The 468-nt window shown below is 75.2% G+C and overlaps 1 protein-coding gene across 1 annotated transcript in view; it reads left to right on the forward strand.

Moving 5' to 3' along the window:
* Window positions 1-19: 19 nt before the first annotated feature.
* The window catches only part of PTDSS2 (phosphatidylserine synthase 2), a 33,818-nt gene continuing 33,369 nt past the window's right edge, over window positions 20-468 (forward strand). Inside the window, exon 1 of the mRNA XM_027696328.1 lies at window positions 20-316. Coding sequence (XP_027552129.1) covers window positions 132-316 — 185 coding nt within the window. The 5' untranslated portion in view covers window positions 20-131. The remainder of the gene's footprint in view (window positions 317-468) is intronic.

Here is a 468-nt window from a genome sequence, read left to right on the forward strand (position 1 = left end):
CCCCCCCCCCCCCCCCCCCCCGCCCGTCCCTGCCCGTCCCTCCCCGCTCCCCGGCCCGACCCGCCGTGTGTCCCCCGTGTCCCCTCCCGCTGTCCCCTCGCTGTCCCCACACCCCGCTCCCACCCGCCGCCATGAGGCGCGGCGACCGGCGGGTGCACGGCGGGGCCCTGGGCAAGGCCGCGCTGGAGGAGCAGCCGGGGCCGCCGCTGCCGTCGCATCCCAACGGCGGAGCCCCCGGGGCCGAGCGGGACGGCACCGGCCACCGCCGCAGCACCGAGTCCGAGGTGTACGACGACGGCACCAACACGTTCTTCTGGTGAGAGGCGCCCCACGGGGGGGGTCCCCCGGGTCTCCTCCTCGGGGATGGGGGGGGGAAACGAAGAATGGGATATGGGGGGTGGTCTCAGGGATGGAATATGGGGCGGGGACACTGAGGAATAGGATAGAGGGGGGCCTGAGCAGTGGGAT

Source organism: Neopelma chrysocephalum, unplaced genomic scaffold (genome assembly GCF_003984885.1).
Source record: "Neopelma chrysocephalum unplaced genomic scaffold, ASM398488v2 Primary Assembly neopelma1_106b, whole genome shotgun sequence".
NCBI lineage: Eukaryota > Metazoa > Chordata > Aves > Passeriformes > Pipridae > Neopelma > Neopelma chrysocephalum.